The sequence below is a fragment of the Alosa alosa genome, chromosome 18 (assembly GCF_017589495.1).
Source record: "Alosa alosa isolate M-15738 ecotype Scorff River chromosome 18, AALO_Geno_1.1, whole genome shotgun sequence".
NCBI lineage: Eukaryota > Metazoa > Chordata > Actinopteri > Clupeiformes > Clupeidae > Alosa > Alosa alosa.
In genome coordinates this window covers 24586064-24605355 of record NC_063206.1, presented here as the reverse complement: position 1 = coordinate 24605355, position 19292 = coordinate 24586064, and the positions used below count along the sequence as shown (strand labels likewise).

At 40.6% G+C, this 19292-nt stretch overlaps 1 protein-coding gene across 3 annotated transcripts in view; it reads left to right on the top strand.

Moving 5' to 3' along the window:
- The first annotated feature begins 241 nt into the window (after positions 1–241).
- Positions 242–19292, top strand: part of macrod2 (mono-ADP ribosylhydrolase 2) — a 522252-nt gene continuing 503201 nt past the window's right edge. For all 3 annotated transcript variants that reach the window (XM_048269585.1, XM_048269587.1, XM_048269584.1), the window contains exons 1-3: positions 242–445; positions 1572–1676; positions 10336–10446. In XM_048269585.1, coding sequence (XP_048125542.1) covers positions 253–445; positions 1572–1676; positions 10336–10446 — 409 coding nt within the window. In that variant the 5' untranslated portion in view covers positions 242–252. The remainder of the gene's footprint in view (positions 446–1571; positions 1677–10335; positions 10447–19292) is intronic.

Sequence of the window (19292 nt, the reverse complement as noted above, 5' to 3'; positions counted from 1 at the left end):
ACTGATGTTCTGTCCGTAGCCCTGTGACTGTAGTGCATCAAGAGTATTACCACTTTACCGTTGCTAGCCTACCACACTAAACGCTTTGAGGATGAACCAATTGGATCAACCTACCCCATTTCCAGAGAGCGTGGTTGTTATCTGAATGCCACATCAAAACACCCTATCATACTGTCACTTCCCTGTCTTTAATACCCAATCATCCACTCCGGTAACCGATACACAGTCCACAGAACAATCAAGTTAGGTTGCATGCTACAGAGACTACTATATTTTGACAGCTTCTCAGGTGAGACACCTCATCCAGGAGCTGTTTCACTTTCTCTTGAGTTGCCGAACACACTCGCTGTGAGCCTGGGGTTGTTACACTCAAAAAACAGTCATTTCAAGCCCATACATCACGGCACCATGAGTAAAAAGAAAAAGGACTGGAGAACGGAGAAAGGTAAGCGCTGGTTTTGTTGCGATATCATTCGGCGCCTGTGGCTTGTTACAACTGGAAAACCTGCTAGCATTTTTTTTGTCAGTCTATTAATCAAATGTGCGGGCTACAGACTTGATACTGTGAGCAGGACAAGGGACACAACCGATTAGCTTCAGATGTTAATGTGAGGTAAGTCGGTGTTACACGAGTCGTGGCTGGCAGATGCTACTGCTGTGCTGTATTGTAGCGTGGAGGAGGCACCCAACTCGTGTTAGCATCCAGACCGCGCGCAAGTGGAATTCCACCAGATCATTCTGAGAGTGAATCTGTCTTCTAGGCCATTTGTATTAGCAAATTCACCTGTTAGATTGATAATTGCATTCATTCGTGGTATATGTGTTTTTTTTTTTTACACAAGCACTGGTCTTTAGATGGCTGGAAAAGGCAGTTAGTGGCACTGCGGATAAGTAATTAGTTGTCCAAGTCAAGCATGCTGTAGATTTTGCAGTGCAAACGGTATGACATTTCTAGAGATGGCACAAGTATTTTGAATGAACATGATTTAAAGGTACATTCACATATTAGAGCATCCTGGTTTTCATGGTCAGTTTTTTAAACTCTGAGAATAATGACTTTTCAGATAGTTGAAACTGCTTCCGTAAAACAATTCATGGTGGATGCTTGGCCTCGGCTGCATGCAGAGTATAAAATGCGTTGTGTTGACAAGGGCACTTGGGTTATTTTAAGAATAATCAGAAGCTGAAGTTTGGAGAATATTCCTTGAGGGCGAGGCAGAGAGAAAACCTTTGAGGCATGCTTGTACCACTCATAAAATTGCAGAGTTCAACCCACTCAGGGAAACATTTCAGAAAGTATGGGGCAGTGTGTTTTCCCCTGATGCTTTGACTTTTAACTTGTCAATCAGTTATATTGGGCTACTGGGCTCCTGCTGTTGCTTCTCTGAGACAGTGTTTAATTTGTCAATTAGGTGATTTAGTTATGTTTGTCAAACAAGCTTTATAAAATGCAATGAGTTAATGCCACTCTTACTATTCACTTTATGTAAAGCTGCATTCAGCTCAGTCCAAGTCTGCCCCTTTTCTTTAGCAGAGGCTAAGTTTAATACTGGTGTTTTTTTCCTCCACAGAACGCTTGCTGAAGCTAGGACTGGAGGAGCGACGCAAAGAGTATCGTGGTAACTTTATGTCTCTGGACAAGGTACCCACATGGAGGAAACACGAAAAGACTGCAGGTACACTTGAACCCAAGCGATTCTGTTTACATGGGCATATGAACCGTGAAAAGACTACAGGTACACTTGAACCCAAGCCAAGGGACTCTTCCATGGGCATATGAAGACTGATGCGATGGGCAATGTTGTGGGCTAAATGTAGTATTTACATGTTCTGCGCAGAGTTCTTCAGGCCTTAGTTTGCCTAAAGAATACATCGCAAGACAATCAGAGTTGCACTGTCTCTTGCTAGGCTATATTGTACTCTGCTATTGATTAGGGCTGAAAGATTAATCAATTTTTAATCAAAATAACAATTTGAACAAATCGCAAAGGCCACATTAATTGTACTGCTTACAAATCTGATTAGTTGGGGGTATTCTGCTACTTCCTGAGGCAACATGATGAACATACCAACATTTTAAAAAGCCCCATCGGCCGCTGTACGATGAATGTACAGCAACAATATCAAGCAGAAATAGGGCTGGTTTCGCCCAAAAGGGTTATATTTCAGAGTAATTCTTAGATGCATTATATAGTGAATACGGAACAGAAGATATTTTCCCCAAATCGTTTAGACCTACCACTAATTCAGTTCAGTTCAGTTCAATTCAGTATAAACGCCTATGAAAATGAGATATAAACTGAACAATGCCATAGCCAGAAAAAAAATCAACCAGTCTCCACCAGTCTTCCTGGTCATATAATGAAGATTTCATCCTTAAATGTTAGGGATTCAGTGCTTATGCATTATAGACTTAATTTCCATATGAGCATATAGAGAAGGCTGACCGCAAAGGTCCGGTGACATCCTATGGCTTTCAAGTGTGGAAAAGGTGGCTTAGAACCCCTAATCATCTCACAGCGTAATTGGCACATTCATTTCCTCACTCTCCACCTCAAGTTGCTGTAAGGAATGTTCTGGTGCATAGTGGCTGACATGCATCACCCAGGTGGGTGCTACTCATTGGTGGTGGTTAGTGAGGTTCCTCCTTCACTGAAAAGCGCTTGCCTTGATAAAGCGCTATATAAATGCAAATTGTTGTTGTTGTTGTTACACTACCGTTCAGGAACTCATATGTCTAGCAGCTAAAGAAACCACTTCATATGCATAGACCTACTGGCCATTTGCATACAGTGTAAACATGATAATAAACATTGTTTGTTGCCATTGGAATGAAACCGTGGTCAAAATGTTATTTAAATGTGAGGCAATTTCCACTTGGTGGTAGACATGTATATTCTGGTATGCACTAGGGTTTTGATAACTACTGAACTACTGAGTGCTAGTGCTAACATTACTGCTAGTTCCAACTGTTGCAGCCGATGTTTCATCATTGAATGGTTATCCATAGCTAAAGTATTATTTGTATACTTTAATACAGCTGTATACTTGTATGTCATAATGGAACAGGTCTCATTTCGGTAAAGTACTTCCAGTCCATACATAGAAATGTCTAGCACTTTTAGCCTTTAGCTATTTTGTCCACAACTAGTTGACTACTGCTGCTGACTAGTGATGCGACTAGTTGATGAAACCACTAGTATGCACAAGTGATGTGAGAGGGGAAAGGTAAGATGGTTCTAAGGGCTTTTGGCTTGGTAGGGCCCCTCATAAGCACAACTGATCTGACCTGTGTAGTTTAGCCTTTGGGTACCTATAATGTCTTAGTGCAGTGCCCCTGCCCCTGTTCCTGTTCTGGGTCAGCAGTTCTCCTTATTGCTTTCTGCCTTGATGTGGTCTAGAGGAGGTTGTGTTTGTGCTTGTGTTTGTGCTTTGCATGATAGGAAAAGGATAAAGTTATTTGTCATGGAAAGCTCCCTAGCATGGTTGCATGTCATCAAAATACATTTTTATTCTACAAATTACAGAGGTTCAATAAGTCTCTGAATTATTCAACTGATGTATTGTAGCCTACTGTTACCAGTACACTTTGACTGATGACCTTGTGTCAGCATTGCCAGTTGTGGTAAAGCTCATAACAACAGTCAATAACAACAACAACAAATGAAATGATGTATAACAATGATGTAACAAAGTGATTGGACAAGGAGATAGAGGCTAGAGAGAGAATAGAGTTATGTTCAGTGATCAGCTACAGTGAAGCAGTTATATAATAATGTCCGTCTGGCATTCTTTTTACAGCCAAATGCTCCAAGCATAAACACACAGTTCGTTATTGCATATTCTACAACTTTCAGTCTTGACCAAAGTCAATTCGATACAGAAAGAGGCAGGCACAAAGAACTGTGCACTCTTAAAACGGTGTAAACAGTGTGTGTTGAAAATACCTTGTGTTGTTTTTTTAACAAATCTTAAAAAAATGTCTAGATAGGGACAACATAGTTTGTGTTGTTTCCAACATTCGTTTTAAGAGTGTGTGAACGTCAAACCAGTAAGATCAGTTATGCAAAAGACAGTGTCTAGTCTACCTGTAGACTCAGAAGTTTGCTCGTTTTCACTGCTGGGACTTCCATGTGACATGGTGGGTAAGGATTATACTGATCACAGCGGCAGGTTCAGTTGTCATTTTGAATGAAGGTTTTTATCTGTGGGTAACTCCATAGAGATGCAGAAGGTTTTGCCTGTCAGGTTAGCTTAAGATGATGTTAAGTTGTTGCTCACAGAAAAAAACACAGGAACCAGAACAGATTGCTTTGACCAGAGTGGTGTTACATGGACCTTTGTATTACCATTTTGTATGTGTAATTTATGGCAAAAAGAAGACGACTGCATACAGATCTGTGAATAGAAATGAAAGATCAAGGGATCTAGTTTGTTCTTATACACTATTATAATGCTTTGCAAATTAGTAGGTCAGTCACATTGAGTGATTGCAAAAATAACCTGCTCTTTGTATTGCCCTGTAACACGGAAATAAAGAGATATTAATTGGTAGCACATTTCAGGGCAATTGCATGAAACAGCCTGACATGCTCAGATGCCCTGATTAAGCAGAGTCGTTTGCAATGCGTCGCCATGCTTCCCCTGGCAGCGCAACCTTTAGTGGCTGTCACATCCTGACAGAATGGCTATCTGCTGGTGTCCATCCGCTTGTCCACACTCTTTCCACTGTGATGCACCGTGTGTGTGTGTGTTGCAGGACATGGTGACTGATGGACTTCTTAGGCTCCAGGGCTGCCCATGCAACTGGGTTTCATGTAGCGGCTTTCAGTACCGATCAAGCTAGTTCTCCATCAGGTCTGCCCCTCACGCTTGTGTACAGACATTTTAAACGAGCATGTTATGGCACAATACAGATAGGGGTCAAAGGTCACTGTGAGTTCACTGGTATGTTTTTTTCAGTGAGCCAGCAGAGGGAGTACTGTTGTCAGTTGAAGGTAGAGAGAAATCCAGTCGGGTGGATAAATGTTACTTTTGTTACTCAAATTTAGTGTTGTCTCTGTACAGTCACAGCTGGGACCTTGTTGTTGTTGAAATCAGTCAGGTAACTGTAGAAGCTGTTGTGGGCATCCTTGCACCAAGAACCGCATGCAGGCCCACCACAGTCAAAAGAGCTGAAATGCTACCTATGATGTATCGAGGAAGTACCCCCAAAGAAAATGGGTCAGCCCCTGTATTGCACTTCCTTGATGCTTAACCACAATCGCTATGAATCACAAAGACTATGATGTTAGCCTGTATGATACCAGTGACAAAATGTGCATGAAGAACCTACAGTACATCCTGTTTGTAGCTTTAGTCTGCAGCAAAGTTTGGAATTGCTATTTGATATTTTGAAAACACAGAGACCTTTTTGATATTTTGAAAACACAAAATTCTGGCAAAATATTGTGATCTAAAATCTGAATACAACAACAATATGGTTGAAGAGATTTGAAAATATGTCAGTCAGGTTGAGAAAGTAAAAGCAATTGTGTAGAAAGTCACTAAGGCCTTGATTGAGGGAGGTCATGATATGGCTCTTGTCCCAGCTGAGATCAGTAATGGCGGGCTGGTCAATCCTAGGCTAGGGCTTCACACTGCACAGACTAAATACAACAACGATAAAAATGTTTTACAATCCGTCTTGTTACAATTATTTATGTCTTTGTAACATGTGTATGTTTGTACTGTCTACTGTGTATTGTTAGTCCAGGATTTCTGTGAGAATTTCACCCATCCTAAAACTAATTATAACAGAAATGATTTTTGTTGCATTCAGTTCTTGAAACTATCCAGCATAGGTCAAAGGCCAAAATCTGTACCTTTGACAGTTTTATTAAACTTTCATAGTGTAGGTGATCTGTTCGGGGATGGGGAGGGGGGTTAGTGTAAGTGTGGATGGAAGGGTGGGTTTAAGGAGTAAAAGAATTTGTATTAATTGATTTCCATATAGTCTGTTGTACATTGGGTGGCAGCCGTGGCCTACTGGTTAGAGCGGTTGTAACCGGAGGGTTGCCGGTTCGAACCCCGACCAGTAGGAATGGCTGAAGTGCCCTTGAGCAAGGCACCTAACCCCTCACTGCTACCCGACGCTGTAGCAGGCAGCTCACTGCGTCGGGATTAGTGTGTGCTTCACCTCACTGTGTGTTCACTGTGTGCTTTTTCCTCACAGGATCGAAAGAGTATATACTTATACTTACTTATACTTAAATGTGTTCTACAATGTCTGCTACAGCTTGGGCTTGCACTTAACTTTCATGCTCCTTTATTTTCCATTTAAGTAAAGGACAAAATCATATTCTTTTTTGGGCACTGAACATGCCAGAAAAATGTACCGGTAGTCTAAATCATTTATTTTATTTTTTTGTACGTCAGAGACATTAGAGTGATTGTGTTTGGATAACTGGATCACATATTGACTGCGGCCTCCACTGGCAAATAGCATTCTATTGTAGCTAATATTGAGGTGCTGGGAAATAACCTGGATGAGAGTGGTGTGTAGTCACAAAGCTTGTCATTTTCTATGATTAAGAGGCTCTCAGAGTCTGGAGGAGAAGCAGTTAAGGTAACGTTATAGGTATTTGTTATAGGTCGATGACGTTCTTAGAGAGATCGGTTCTATACTCAGTCACATGTGCTTATTTCAAGAGTAAAATGGAAGACTTAGGGGGCCACAGTCCCTTAGATTCACCATAACAGCATCTATTTTTCTGGGCCTATAACTAATTATGCAACTGGGTTTAAGACAGGAATAATTTGATGCCAGAGTCAAAGAATTGTATATGTTTTATAATGATATAATGAGAATGTTTTTTTTGTCCAGGTGGGTGTGCGCTTCAAAGAGATTGTTGCTTCAAAGTGATTGTTAAGCCTTCACTCATTTTCTCCTCTTTAGCATTTACGCTAGGGGAGTAATCTCAGTTGCCATGGCTATGGCCAAATGGCATGGACAACCACCAAATGGCTTCCTTTTAGCGCCAGCTTGCCAGTTGCTCACTGGTACGGTATGATTACCATGATTTATGATGTGGAGCAGTAGGGAAGAATAACCAGTCTAAGTTGGTCTAAGTTTAAGGACATATTGGACCAACATTGAATGACTGAGATACAGAAAACCTTGCTTAGTCTGTAGCCGTCTGGTCATGCTGTTTGTGGGTTTGTTTCAATATGGATCTATTAGTATGCAACTCTCCCATATGCGCCATAAGCCTTGCCAGTACCAATCTCCATGCTCTACTGGCTTAGAAAAGCTCCTGTTGGCTTGACCAATAATATCCTCTGAGTTGACAGAGAGCATAGACATACAAGCTCAAAAAATCCACCGTGGCATTGATGAATTTCATTCTGTTCACCTTTAGTGAAAGGTGCATCATAGTGCTTCAGTGTAATGTCTCTGCTATTGCCAAGTGTTTTCTCTGGCTGTGGTTCCATGCCATCCATTCAATTAGATAAGTTAACCCTGGCATAACCAGTCTGGTAACAAGGATCTAGTAACACTGCATTTGGATATAATAATGGGGATGTTTCAACCGAAAAGCATGAAGTAGAGCTGTGCCTTGTTTTTAAGTCCTCTTAAGCTTGCACTCTGAGAAACAAGTATGGTCATGCTGTTTGTGGGTTTGTTTCAATATGGATCTATTAGTATGCAACTCTCCCATATGCGCCATAAGCCTTGCCAGTACCAATCTCCATGCTCTACTGGCTTAGAAAAGCTCCTGTTGGCTTGACCAATAATATCCTCTGAGTTGACCGAGAGCATAGACATACAAGCTCAAAAAATCCACCGTGGCATTGATGAATTTCATTCTGTTCACCTTTAGTGAAAGGTGCATCATAGTGCTTCAGTGTAATGTCTCTGCTATTGCCAAGTGTTTTCTCTGGCTGTGGTTCCATGCCATCCATTCAATTAGATAAGTTAACCCTGGCATAACCAGTCTGGTAACAAGGATCTAGTAACACTGCATTTGGATATAATAATGGGGATGTTTCAACCGAAAAGCATGAAGTAGAGCTGCGCCTTGTTTTTAAGTCCTCTTAAGCTTGCACTCTGAGAAACAAGTAATCACAAAAGGTTGGTTTTTAAACCACCTTATTTAGTTTTTTTACATATATTTTTAAAAAAGTTTTTTGAGGTAACACGGTGTGCAAGAAAGTGCAAAAGTGCTGTACAAACGTTTCAGTCAGTGAAGACTATCCTCAGTGCAAAAAAGAGCAGCAGCATGTTTCAACCGATACAGAAAAAAAATGGTCTCTGCATGGCATAAAGAATATATTGCTGATTAGGTCCAGTCAAACTATTTATTATGACGAAGCGGCGGTCATATAGGTTTAGTCAGATTTTTTTTTTCTTTTTCTTTTTCGCATGTCCAAATTTCCGTCAAGGATTCCCGGGACACTGAAAGACCGGGGTACACGAAACTTGGTGGGCATGTAACCCCACATGGATAGCATGGAACCATCGTTTTTCGTTTTGATCTGTAGCCCCCCCCCCCCGCTGGACTGGACCCCCCGAAAGGAGGGTAGGGCAGGGCAGACAGTTTTCTGTGAATATCTTGAGAACCGTAGGGCCTAGGATGACCAATTTTTTCTGTATGTTTGCCTCCAGGGGTCATGTTAACCCATTCCATGTGCACACATGTGCATAAACAGATACACACGCACACACATACATTCACAGTAATCATACGTATGACACATACTCACGCAGTAGACATATGTACGCATGCATGCACATGCACAAACACACATACGCAGACAAACACACAAGCACACACCCACACACCCACACACATAAACATAAACGTGTGCACGCACACATGCACACAATTCAAGAATTTCTCAGAATTATGAACAGGCAAGATGGGGGTGGGGTTGTATAAAATGAATTTTACATGTGAAATCTATGAACTAATCATGTTTTGGTACTAGTTGTCTAGCAGATACCAGTGAGAATTGAGTGTGGATTTTGCAATTTAGTGAGACAGTTAGAATCATATAAGCCTTTCAGCGTGATTTATTTTTGTGGAAAAAATGTGCTGGACTGGGCGGCGGTCATATTTTGTACCGTTCTAATATCTGATTGGGTGTGAGGCATTCCATTAGTGACCGTTAGGGTTGCAAAATTCCGGGAATTTTCTAAGTTGGAAACTTTCCATGGGAATTAATGGGAATAAACGGGAATTATTGGGAATAAACTGGGATTTTTTTAATATGGCAAGTTAGTCTATAACAGGGAACTTAAATGTAGTGGACAAAACCCCATCTTGCAGTCTAATATTAGTTAAAACAACCTGATTTAATGCAAGTTCAGTCGAATTTCTACCCTGCACATATGTCAATCACATGCACACAGCAATCGGCATAGGCTGCTAGACATAAAGGAAACCTATGGTGTGTTTATATGCATGGGGGAAAAATGTTCCAACCAATCAGATTTTGTTGTTGAGTGGTGTGGTGCATCTTGGGCAGTTCAGTGTTGCTAGTTTAGCACGCTAGTAAACCATAGGCAGAGAATGGGATTCCCGCTAGCATGCTAGCTAGCTTTGTATGCTAAGCTTAGCAAAAATACGAACATACAAATCATATTGCTTATTACGAAACAAAATGTTAATGTTCGTATATGAAACAGTTTGTATGAATTACCCAAAATTCCCAGTTAATTCCCATTAATTCCCATAATTTTCTTTAATTCCATGGTAGTTTCCAATTTGGAATATTTCCAAAATTCCCCAGCTTAACTTCCCATGGTAAGTTTCCGGAAATTTACCGCAAATTTTCCGCCCCTTTGCAACCCTAGTGACAGTATCTCAGGACATCCCCACTTTACTGCTAGAAATCATCCCACATTGTGCATTAAGTTACCCGACACAAATGTTCCATTCATTCAAGAAGAAAGAGCAGCGATTTCATAATGTCACATTTGGCAGTTATTGAGTGAGAAAATGGCGTAGGAGTTGGGTAAACGCTCAGATTCAACATGTAACGTATGGACAGATGAGTATCCAAATTATTGTGCAAATAGCCTCTTTCACTCGACTTGACTGCAGAGTGGCATTTTTCGTTGCATGGCAACAAAAGACGCGGAGACTATTGATTGGAGATATTATTTTTGGAGCAGATGAGGCACATACAAAAATCTGAATTTGACGCCTGCGGCAGAACCACAAACGTGGGAGTATCCTTTACCAACCTCACTTTCACTTATATTAGAAGCCATATTGCTTTATTAATGTTTGCTTTTATTGATAAGAAAAGGATAACCGATATGTAACTCAAGTTTTTTTTTTCTCTTAGGAAAAGGGGAAGACGAGGAGCAGAGAGCACCGTCCGTCTCCTTGAGTGACAAAGTGTCTCTGCACAAAGGTGACATCACCATTCTGGAAGTGGACGCCATTGTGAATGCCGGTAAGGGCCCTGGTCTTCTTTTTTCCCCCCTCTGCTCAATATGCATGTGTGCTGGCCACACTGTCTGTGGGTCAGTGGAAAAAAGCGTTTGTCGGTCGAGGCTGCCCTCTGCTGTCGAGGGGTACGTGCCTCACCCATCATATCGGATCCGTGATCATTATCTATAATATGAATATCACTGGTAGACCAACCAGTTAGTCTTCTGTTCTCCTCTTCTGAAGGGATTTCCTGTTCTTTTTTATCTCTCTCTCTCTCTCTCTCTCTCTCTCTCTCTCTCTCTCTCTCTCTCTCTCTCTGTATATGTATGTATATACATACATATATGTGTCTCTCTATATGTATGTATATACATACATATATGTGTGTGTATATGTATGTATATGTATATATATGTATATATATATATATATATATATATATATATATATATATATATATATATATATATATATATATATATATATATATATATATATATATATATATATATATATATACCAGATCTTTAGAGACATGTATTAATCGTATGAATCATGATTTGTGCTGTCACAGGTGACACTTGAAAGTGTAAAAAAAAGGTGTTTGTGTACAAAGTGTTTGTATCATGCTCTGGAAAAGAAAATATCATTTTTGCATTTGAAGCTTGCTTGTTCTCCGGATCAGCTAAAATATAATGCCTGTTAATTCAGCCTTCCTAATGACTGAAATAGCAGCAAGGTCTGTCACGGCCAGTGAAGTAGTGTCTGTCTGTGCAAAGGATGACTATGAAGAGAAGAGGTAGGGGGAGAGTAAAGAACAGATGGATGGATGGGTGGATGGATGGGTGAAGGGGAAAGTGGAGGTGGCAGACGGTGCTTGCTGGTCTGCTCCAGAAAGATTGAAGAGATCATGTAGAGGAAGACAGAAGCCCCCTTGTCTGCTGGTGTGGATGCTCTGATGTTGGCACCAATTGTGGGAATCTATTGACTTTAACAACTCAACCAGACTGGCTGAATTGAACAGGATGAATAACACTGAGCCTTGTGAGGTGTTTTATTTATGACTTTCCCCCCCCCCATTGACGTAGCCTACTGCTTGGGTGAATCGGCAGAGGAGGCTGTCTCTTACCCATCATGACCCCGAGACGAGTCAACTTTTTTTGTGATCAGTTGTTTTTTATTTTATTATGATGCACATATTCACAATCAATAACAAATACAGAGGTATAACACTTTCCAACCGCCCTCCCCCCACCCTCCACCCCCACCCAGTGGTGAGCATCTGCAATCTTACATGTTATGAAACATTTAAAGTACATTGGTATACAACTATAAAGAAAGAAAATAACATATTTTCCAGTAAAAAAAGTTAAATTATTTTAAAGAAAAGAAAAACAAAGAGGGATTTCAAAACAACAGTACACAGCACCTTAGACATGACCATCAGCAATAAAGGTTTTGACTTCCTCAAAAGCATGGTTCCACCTCATTAGAGTTTGTGATCTGGCCCCATGTATACGGGCTGTTGAGAGTTCCATAAATATAATATCAGGTAAACTTAGAGCCCATAGACGTCTACACATAACATGTGGGGGGTTCCATCGGCTGACTAACATTTTTTTGGCTGCAGTAAAAGCAGCCAGCAGTAGAGCCAGCAGTAGACTGCTCTGGAAAAGTGTCAATGAGAGGTTGGAATAATCATTTAGAAAAAATAGACTTGGAGTTATAACAATATCAGTCCCAATCAGAGTTGAAATGTCCTGTCTTTCCATCTGAACACAAAGTACAATTAGGTGAGGTAATTAGACGCATATGAAATCTCTTAAGTGGTGTTAAATATACTCTGTGTGCTAGTTTCCAATGGATCATTTGATGATTAGGGTTCTTAGAAGACATAGTGATTGTCTCCCATGTATGATCAGAAAAGGTATCTTCCAGTTCACATTCTAAATCTTTTGACCAAACTGCTATTACTCCAAGAGGCTTGTATTAATTTCTTCATCAGGAAGGAATAAATAGATGACGCAGAAGAAGGGGTGAAGTCATTGAAATATGTAACATTGTGAATACTATGCACTGGTAGTTTCGTGTTAAAAGGAACACCAAGAGCCTTAAGAACTGATCTGATGCTGATATAATGTACTTAGATCTTAAATCCTGAAAGGTTCTCAAGCCTTTGTCATCATACAGGTCTCCAAGAGTTGTAATGTTGCATTCTGCCCATTGAGAAGATATAAATGGGGTACTCCCAGACAGAAACCCATTATTATGACCATGGCAGCTTAAGCGGGGTCATATAGGTTTAGTCAGATTTTTCTTTTTCTTTTTTTTAGCATGCCCAAATTTCCGTCAATGATTCCGGGACACTGAAAGACCGGGTATTTTAAACTTGGTGGGCATGTAACCCCACATGGATAGCATGGAACCATCGTTTTCGTTTTTCTGTAGCCCCGTTGGACTGGACCCCTGAAAGGAGGTGGGGCAAACACAGTTTTCTGTGAATATCTCGAAAACTGTAGGGTTTAGGAGGACCATTTTTTTTTTGTATGTTGATCTCAGGGGCCATGTCACCCATTCCATAACCACTCATTTCATGTATAGCCACCTAGTTAAACACAAAAAAAAGTAAAAAAAAATGAGGTGTTGTAATTGAAGGTATCTCGTGACCTAACATAATCAAAACTGCAACAAATTGGAATTGTAGGATCATTATGACACCCTCTGTATGCACGCCAAGTTTTGTGGAATTCCGTTCATGGGGGCCACACAATAAATTAATTTATGTTACTATACACCAACTGGCCTGTAGGTGGCGGAGACAGTTTTCTGTGAATATCTCGATAACCCGTGAGGGCCTAGGGGAGGTCCACCTTTTTTATGTATGTTGGTCTTAAAGGGGCATGTCAACCCATCCCATTACCACTTATTTCATGTATAGCCACCACCTAGTTAAAAATTAAAAAGCAAAAAATTAGGTGTTTTCATCACAATATCTCTGGCTGACAAGGTCAAAACTGCACGAAATTAAAAGTGTAGGATCATTATGACACCCTCCGAATGCATGCCAAGTTTTGTGTACTTTCGCTCATGGGGGCCTTACAATAAATAATTTATGTGTACATTTAGTGATGTACACCAACAAGGATTCCGGACACTGAAAGACCGGGGTACACAAAACTTGGTGGGCATGTACCCCCACATGGATAGCATGGAACCGCCATTCTTCGTTTTGATCTGTAGCCCCGCTGGACTGGACCCCGAAAGGAGGGTAGGGCAGACACAGTTCTCTGTGAATATCTTGAGAACTCTAGGGCCTAGGATGACCAATTTTTCCGTATGTTTGCCTCCAGGGGTCATGTTAACCCATTCCATGTGCACACATGTGCATAAACAGATACACACGCACACACATACATTTACAGTAATCATATTATGACACATACTCACACAGTAGACCTATGTACGCATGCATGCACATGCACAAACACACACATGCAGGCAAACACACAAGCAATACACACACACACACACACACACACACACCCACACACATAAACATAAATTTGTACACGCACACATGCACATAATTCAAGAATTTTACCGCCATCTACTCCCTGAATTTTTTGGTCATTGATACCCGGACACCGAACCACCGGGTACATGAAATTTGGTGGGTATGTAGCCCCACTAGACTTTTACGGAAAAATTTCATTTCGGCCCCCGGTATGTTGTAAATAGGCCTACCTTATAATCCTACCTGTAGCTTAGGGAAGCTAACAGCTTTCTATTAGGATCTAGTTTGTTAGTTACCGCTTTGTCATAACCCCTGATGCATTTTGCATTTAGAATAGCCAGAGCGTGTATATCTCAATCGAAAATTAAACAATATCGGGTGCTCTATGGACTAGGCTGGGTGAACCCAGCCTGATCTGCCCCTTATTTAGTTTTTTTGATTTCTTAAAAGATTGAGCTTGGTCTGGTGAAAGCCAGACTAGCCATGGACCTCAGTTACACAATGCAAGGGAACATGAATCAGCCTATATTTGCAACTAACAATAACGGACAAAAGCTCTTCAACTTTGGCCCGTTAAAATGTGTATGAACAGTCTAGCGACGCATTTCATCAAAGGCCCATTTGGACATGTCAGTTATTTGCACCACTGGTTAGATGTAAACAGCATTTCGTTTCAGACTAGGCTACTGTTACTTAATTTGTGCATTAACAATAACGTTTCAGACTACTGTTACTTAATTTGTGCATTGACAATAAAGTATTACATGAACTAAAGATGACTAAAATCTTATGTAGAAGAAGAAACATTCACAAAAAAAATCCATCCATCCAAAAATGACCTTTGTTTTTGATAGCTGTTGAAAACGGCATGGAACTGACAGAGATGTTTTTGTTTATAAATACATAATAAATAAATAAATAAATAACATTATGCTGATACCTTTTTTGCTTTTCCCAAATACAATGTAGCCTACAGGTGTAAGGGACCTTTCATCAATCCAGTTGCAATGGATGAACTGTGATTAACTGCCCTACTTGTGATTGTTTAGAGATTTTAAAGTGCCAAACAAGCATACACAAAAGTTTCAAGAGTGGGGGATGGGTAAAAATATGGAGACAAATTGAAGTGTGATTTTTTTTTTTGAACGGATGTACAGGACTGGCGGTCATATTTTATTACCGCTATCGGTACATCTAGTTATTAAAAAGTGATGATGCCATTTTGATATAGATCCTGTTTGTCTTTCTACAACCTTCCAGGTGGATAATAAATGGGCTATAATTGGACCAAAACGAAGTGCACATTGTCGAATAGGAACATTGCAAAAAAACAAATCTCTTAAATTATAGGGGGTGACCATTGATTCTTCAATGGCTTTCCATGCCACATTTTTATTTGAATCAAACCAGACTTATATGGGGCGCAACGCAAATGCTTGGGCATAAACTTTAAAGTCAGGAAAAGATAAACCGCCATCCTGCCTAGAGCGTTGCATAGTGGACAGCTTAATCTTTGCACATTTCCCATTCCAAATATATTTCCTTAGAGTGGAGTTGATATTGTCCCAAAAGTGTGCAGGGGGTGGCAAGGGTATCATTGCACTATAAAAATGAACTCGTGGTAAAACGTTCATTTTGATGACTGAAATTCGTGCATATAATGACTTGGGCAAAGATGACCAGTTTGATAGAGAGTTTTTACTTGCAATATCATGCAATGAGGGATATATGTCTATCCCTAAATATTTAAATGATGTTACAATGGGTGCGGCACTAGGAGGAGGCACAGAGACAGGGTCAAAGTTTAGTGGTAGAAAACAAGATTTGTTCCAATTTATCTTGTAACCTGAAAGATCACTAAAATGATTAAACAATGACATAATATGAGGTACTGATGAAGCGGGGTCATTTACAAATAAAAGTATATCATCAGCATACAAAGAGATGTGATGAGATTAATTGGTAAAATTTGCTCTGATTGACGGACAGCCTGAGCTAGAGGTTCTAATGACAAAGCAAATAACAATGGTGAGAGTGGGCAGCCCAGACGCGTACCCCTTCCCAAAGAAAAAGAGCGTGAGCATAATCGTCCCGTTAACACAGATGCTTTTGGATTACAATATAGTACTTGAGACGAGTCTCAACTTTTGTGCTGACGAGCACCATTTAGAGCTGATTTTAAGACCAATTGTGGAAAAGGCAGCAAACAAATACTGTAGATTGCAGTTACCATCATGCCCATTCTTACAATTGGAGGAAACATATGTGACTGTTTTAACTGGAATAAACATGCGTGTGTGCTTTTTCTGGCCAGGTGGAGTTAACAGTTCCGTTGACGCAAGTTGGTGTGCTTTTTCTCTGCATGTTATGCAGGATGGGGAGAACAATTACACCTGCAGAAGCCAGAAATAATCAGAGGAAAACAGCTGTCTCTCTCTGCAAATGGAACAATACTTATAAACGGCTATATTTAAACAGCTGGACATGTCTGCACAGTTGGTGCAAACCTTACCGGAGCCCGGTGTCTAGCACTGCTTTTTGTTTATTGTTAGTGTATCATTGAATCCCCTGTCTGACACTTTCTTTCTCTCGCTTCCTGCCTCACCTTGTATCACCGTGTATCTCCAGGGAAACTGTCAGAACCTTGGACTTTAAACTTTGGATTGTCAGTGACCGACCTTGTTTTGAAGTTCTGAAGCTGCTTAGAAAACACGGTGGCGGTATGAAGTAACCGTGGTTACGCATGCATGTGAGACATCAGTTAGGCGGCCTGGGTCACAGTGGGTTGACAAGGCAGGTTGAAGTGATTTAGTGGATTTTTTTAGACTGCCATATCTCCCATGTACGTCTTGTTTGTGTCTTGTTTTTTTGCGGCTCTTCACGGTTCGATTCCTCCAGTTCTCGTTCTCATTACTCAGGCGCTATCGATGGGAAAAATAAGATACTGACAAACACCTGGCCCTGTTTGATGGGTTATGGTCTGTTGGCCGCCCACAGATTAGTATACTGCTCACGCCTCTGTCAACAAGGCCAGTGGGATTGATTTTGTTTGTATTGATTTTTGTTTTTTCCTTTCCAAAACTTTAAAATTCAACATTTATTTACTTTCTTAAATGCTTGTACATTGGTATCAAAGAATATGTTGAGCGCCTCACACAGAGTCAGGGCTACATTTGATTTTATTCTTCCAGCTGCTTTGGCATGAAATGTCATGGTGTCGTGTGCTGCAAAGTTGCTTGGTTGAGTTGTATCTTGTTTGTGTGTGTGTGTGTGTCTCTCTCTCTCTCTCTCTCTCTCTCTCTCTCTCTCGCTGCTGTTGTACTGCATGGCTGTCAGTAAACAGAGGATGAGTGAAGAGTTACGAAGAGCATTACACCTTCTATTAAACTTCAGTTAGTGGGTCCATTGAACTGCTGAGTATGCCATGGTCATTTTTTGAGTGGGATGGGACGAGTGTCAGGAAGGGGCTAGATACAAGGATGGATAGCACAGCAGATGGTCCTGAACAGAGAAATGAAAGCGAGAGCGATAGAGAGAGAGAAAGAACAGCTGCCTCTCCAATTCCAGATTATGGGATGGCTTCTCAAAGTAAGGGACAGGGTTTGGAATCTAATAAGTCAGCAGCCAGACCCTGGCCTCTCTGCTCCGCCTTCCATGCCCTCTTGAGTTAGAGTTGGTGACAAGAGGCTTGTGATCCCTGAGAGGATGCACTGCAAAATGTTTTTTGTGTGTTTTTTTTTTTTTTTTTTTTGACTCTCAATGCTTCTGACAGCCATGGCTAGATTTCCAGTAGAGTCCTGGGCAGTGCTGACGAGTGTGTCATCCCTCGTTGCCTATTTCTCTCGATAAAGGCCTATGCTGAAATCTACATGGCCATGGCCATCGCCTCACTCCCTTTGGCTTTGCCCATGAGCCCCTGTCCCCTCTCTTCCCAGTTATCAACCCCTGCATGCATTCTTTCTCTCTCTCCCTTCTATTGTCATGTATAACCAGAGGTGTAAAAGTCCAGCTTCAGAAAGTAAAAGTCCTGCCACATTTTTGTTTGAACCATTCATTTAATCAGCTGATTCTAAGTAGCACAACTCTGAAGCAAAGATTATACATGGCGGAGCAAGATAGACATGAACTACGACAAACTATAGGCACAATGGGGATCAAGTCCTGTCTGCATAAAGAGGCGTGTCGTTGACATATTGATGAGCGTATGTAGCATTCAGGGATTCAGTTTAAAGTTTTATTATTTGTTTTTAAGGCACCTAATGGGCAGGCCCCAACCTACATCACAGACCTTGTACAGCCCTACTTAGTTCAAAGGTCCCTGAGATCCTCAGATAAAGGGCTTCTGCATGTGCCCCGCTCACGGCTAAAACAGAGGGGTGATGGAGCCTTTGCAGTTGCTGCTCCACGTCTGTGGAACCAGCTCCCCCTGGATATTAGATCTGCTCCCTCCATTTCTGCTATCAAATCCAGACTAAAAACCCACCTTTACTCCCTGGCATTCCTTGTTCCCTAACCCTGTACTCCTGCTCATCCTATATATGTCTGTGTTGTGTGCCCTGATATTGAAGGTTTCCTTTTATTTATGTTTTTATGTTCTTATGACTATTGGTCCAATGTGTTTTTCTGTATTATTTGTCTTAGTCTTTATCTTTAGCTATCCGCTGTACAGCGCTTTGGTCAGTTTATGCTGTGTTTAAATGTGCTTTATAAATTAAATTTACTTACTTACTTACTTACTTACTTACTTACTTACTTACTAGCAACCGGCCAACAGCAGCAGAATAAATAACAGGCGCACACCTGATATAATTCTCCAAAATGGAATGCTTAAAAATGCACCTGAAATGGTCAAAAGGGTTTGAGTATCATGAAAACATGCCCAAAATTCACATTCCTAATTTTATAGAACCAAGATTGCATACGTGGTGAAATTCTGAGCTATAGCCATAGACTTCAATGGAACAGTAGCTGCCTCTGCACTGCATATATGATAGAATGGTCAAACATGCATCAATAGTCATTTGTGTGAAACTAGTTTTAAATATTTCTTTTGAAGTTGAGTTGCACACCACCCTGGCACAATGTTTGCAGCAGTGCAAGTTTAGTTGAGGCAAAAAGTCAATTGTGCCTCTTCTGACAATGTGATTGGCTCTTTGTAATACAGGGGCAGGCCATCCTTTTACAGACCCCCCATGTTCATCATGAGCATCACAGACTCCCAATCATTCTCCCCTTGGTGGTTTGCCTTCTCTTGTATTTATATACAGTTTGATGTATTGTATTGTATTGTATTATATTATATTATATTATATTATATTATATTATATTATATTATATTAAATATCCTCTTGTCT